Source organism: Phaethon aethereus, assembly GCF_964289735.1.
Source record: "Phaethon aethereus genome assembly, chromosome: 1".
Classification (NCBI taxonomy): domain Eukaryota; kingdom Metazoa; phylum Chordata; class Aves; order Phaethontiformes; family Phaethontidae; genus Phaethon; species Phaethon aethereus.
The window spans coordinates 30598224-30601899 of NC_138575.1; the positions used below are offsets into that span (position 1 = coordinate 30598224).

A 3676-nucleotide genomic window follows, 5' to 3' on the forward strand; every position below is an offset into this window, starting at 1 on the left:
CGCAGGCGCCTGGTGCCGCCCCGGCCGCTGGCAGCGCCCCCGCCCCCGAGCCGCCCGCGGGACTCGCCCCGGGCGCGGCGGCGGGGGAAAGGCGGGTCGGCGGCAGGCAGGGCGTGCCGGGAGCGGGAGGCGGCTGGGTCGGATCACGCCCGGCCGCGCCACCGCCCCTTCCTGTCATGGCTGCCGCCGGGCTGCGGGAGCGGGGCCAGGCGGCCAGCAGCTGAGGGCCCCGGCGGGCGGCGTAGCGCGGAGCGGAGCGGCGTCGAGTCGTCCCCCAGCCCGGAGCCGGCGGGAGGAGGTGACTGAGGGGCGCCGTGCGGGCAGGCCTGCGCGGGGGGCTGCCCCGGCGAGCGGCCGTCCCGCAGCCAGCGGGCCGGCGCTGGGACGGGGCGCGGGCGAGCGGCGGCAGGTCGGGGCGCGGGCCAGGGCCCCGTCCCTGGCCCTCGCCGGGGGGGCAGGCGGAAAAGACGCTTGTTCCAGGTGGCCCAGGCGGCCTCGGCCACCGCGGAGTATCTCGGCGTGGTGTTCTGTGGCGTGTCCCTCGGGAGCGAGCCGTTCCTGCAGGAATTGTGGAGCGGGTCGCGGCCGGCGCAGACGGACGCCCCGGGCCTTGGAGGGAGCGGGAAGAATGTTCGTCCTGCAGTACGCGGGTGCACGGAGAGGCCGTGCCCGGGGAGGGGCTGGCAGCTAAATTCACATCCTCGCCGGGGTGCAGGAGGCAGCCCGCGCTGCCGGGCCCCCCGGCTGCCCCGTCCCAGAAGGCGCGGGCACGGGGTGTGCGTCAGCTCCCCAGTCCGCAACCACGCGACAGGGGCCCGGGTAGCGCAGCGTGCGGGGAGCAGGCGCTGCCGGCTGCAGGCAGGAGAGCCTGGCCTGAGTTGTACCTCACTGTCAGGCTCCGCAAGAGTTTCCAGAGAGTTGCCGAACAAGCTAGCAAACCCAGCGTAGCTATGTCATGGTAGTAAGTCAGTCATTTACTTTTGTAATTGTGACAGTGCAATTTAATTTCCCGAGTCCCACGCAGGCATTTATAACACATTGATCGCATCAGCTGGCTTTTGGAAGGACAACTCCAGGGGAGAAGGAAGGGAAATCCTGTCACGTTCCTTTTGTTTTCCTTGTAGATACCACTGAAGTACCTGTTTTCCAGCACTCTCCTCGTTTAACTTCCCCTCGGGGTCAGCTGGTCGGCAGCATGCCTTCTACTGAGAACACCTCAAAACTTTTCCTCGTCCTCATTTCATTGCTGCTGGTGCTGCCAGTAGTTGAAGCCCTGGACGCAGGAGATACCATCGCCTTCCTAGTGGGCCTCGCTGTCAGCGTCGTCGGGTTCTGTGCCTGCCTTGGTTTGTACGCAAGGAGAAGGAATGGGCAGCAGTGATTTCAAGAAGATGCCCAGATGGAGTGAATTTCCAAACACAGCTCGGGGTTGAGATCGGGGGTATAAAACTGAGCTTCGGTTCTGGGTAACTTTCAAAAACCATGTAGTAGGTAATTCTGCAAACCCCTCTTACTGTACAATACAACAGAATCAAACTGAACCCAGTAGAAGGGATTTGTAGGATCTGTCCTTACAACAGTAAGAAGATTCTATATTGCTTATGAGTAATGTTGCCTAGAGAAGGGTAAGAACTTTTTGAATGGGGAAGGAAAACCATAGAGTGGTTCACAGTAAATGTTTATAAAAGGAGCGTGTGAGGGAGACCGTCAACAAGTTCCACAATTTTGGTTTCGGGGGTTAGTCAGGAGGAAGCAGCTATTAATCTTCCAGTCAGGATGACAGAGCTTTGGAAATACTCCTAACTAGATAGCTAGCAAGCAGACTGCTTTGACTTGTGTGCATGTGCTCACATTCTTTGTAATGACAGTTAATACCTAACGGTTCACTTCTGCTGTCACAGGGATGGGACTTTGAAGAACTAAGAAAACATGGAAAACTTTTTTCCTTACATATTTTTATTTTAGAATGTGTCTTTCCTGTAGCCTGTGTTCTTGTTGCGAAGTAGATACACTTAAGAATGGGACCACTATTTTTCGTTAATGTGTATTTCACAGAAAAGTACATGTAAGGCTATGTTAATCAAATGAGGGATATGTTTTGCTGTCTCTTGTTTATTTTTTGGTACTCAGCTTTCGTTTAGGCACACCAGGTGTAAGGCTTATTTCATTTGTGGGTGTTTTTTTTTTTCCCCTAAAACTGAAGACAACTATTTTAATGAGGAATTATGTGTAGTATTTCTGCATTAGGGGGTTATTAGAATTATATAACAAGACAGTTGTGCACATCTTTCTTTTGCAACATGGAAACAACATGTTTTGTTAAAATCCTGGGTTTAGTCAGCAGGTCCATTGTTCTTCAATGTCTTCCTCATGACAAACTTACACTGTTAGCTAAACATTTAGCTAAACTTCTTACCTAATTGATGCATCAGAGTTCCACAGAAGATTAGGACCAAAACCAAAGTAAAAAACCGTGATGCAAAGTGGGACATGTAAATAGTCTTAGTCTTATTCATGCTCAGTCATATGGTATATGTTTGAAAGACTCAGTAGCATAACCAGGTCCTGTTTCTTTTAAGTACCAAAGGTGAAATGGCATAGCCAAGGATGTCTACCGCCAAGTCCCTCTGGCTTGTTAGGGTGTTCTAGCTGTCTGCTTGAGACAAGGAGCACAATCTGTAACAGCAGCAGTATAAGGAGCATAGGAAGGTGAGCTCTCCACAGTTGACAGAATTTCCTTCTGCTCTTGTGCTGTGGACACCACCACTCTTGTTAGAAATCTTGGCTTTTATCTTGCTGAGCTGGGGAAAAAGGTTAAATGTGATGCAGAGCTATATATTTTGATACAATTCCTCCCCTTCCTGTGTAAGTGTCTCAGCAGAGCACAAAGCAATGGCTAGAAGAGTTTTCAGGCGGGTCTTACATAAGTAATTGGGTGGGCAAATCATGTTCTCCAAATTCTAAGATTTCTGTATTCTGAATGCCATTTTCAGCTAGTTTGACTTTTCTCTCCAACCTCTGAGGAGACAGAAGACCTGGCTATTTCAGTCTTGCAATTTATGTCCCCCTCGCATGGCTGATAGAGGGAGGAAGGTAAAATGAAAGCTTCCAAAGTTGCTTGGGGTTGAAACTGTAGGACCCAACCCAGCAAGCCACAAGAATGTAGGTTGCTGCTCTCAAGTTACAGGAATAATAATGGTCACAAGGTTACTCTGATGAGATGCAAGTCTTGCCAGGTAGCTGTTCATAAACCCTTTCTGTGGCTTCTAAAGGTCAGAAAAGGACATGGTGCACAATTACTATGTACAAATTAATTTTACAGCCCTAAGAGGAGCTTCAGACAGTAGTTTCACCTTTGAAAAATGCCTAGCAGCAGTAGATGATCCTGTATGTGATTATTCAGCTGGGCCGATACAAGCACACATCAAGTGTCACCTTCCGTGTTCCAGCTTGGCGAAACCATTACCTTTAAAAAAAACCCAAACACAAAATCACCACTCAATTCACTTTCTATTTCCCAAAATTAGAGAATTTTGACAATTTTTCAGCAGAAAATTAAATACTGCTCTTTCAGTAGAATAAATTTTTATCACAAGCAGCTTTTCACAGACTCCTTTATCTTCACTTTGGAAAAGATCCCTGGCAGTAGTTTCACAGAATTGTGCAACAGGTTCAC

At 50.5% G+C, this 3676-nt stretch overlaps 1 protein-coding gene across 1 annotated transcript; it reads left to right on the plus strand.

Moving 5' to 3' along the window:
* Nucleotides 1-965: 965 nt before the first annotated feature.
* On the plus strand, nt 966-1381 carry SMIM30 (small integral membrane protein 30; the record flags this gene model as incomplete). Its single annotated transcript, XM_082005603.1, has 1 exon — nt 966-1381. The coding sequence occupies exon 1, from the start codon at nt 1196-1198 to the stop codon at nt 1379-1381; it is 186 nt and encodes a 61-aa protein (XP_081861729.1). The 5' UTR covers nt 966-1195.
* Nucleotides 1382-3676: the final 2295 nt, after the last annotated feature.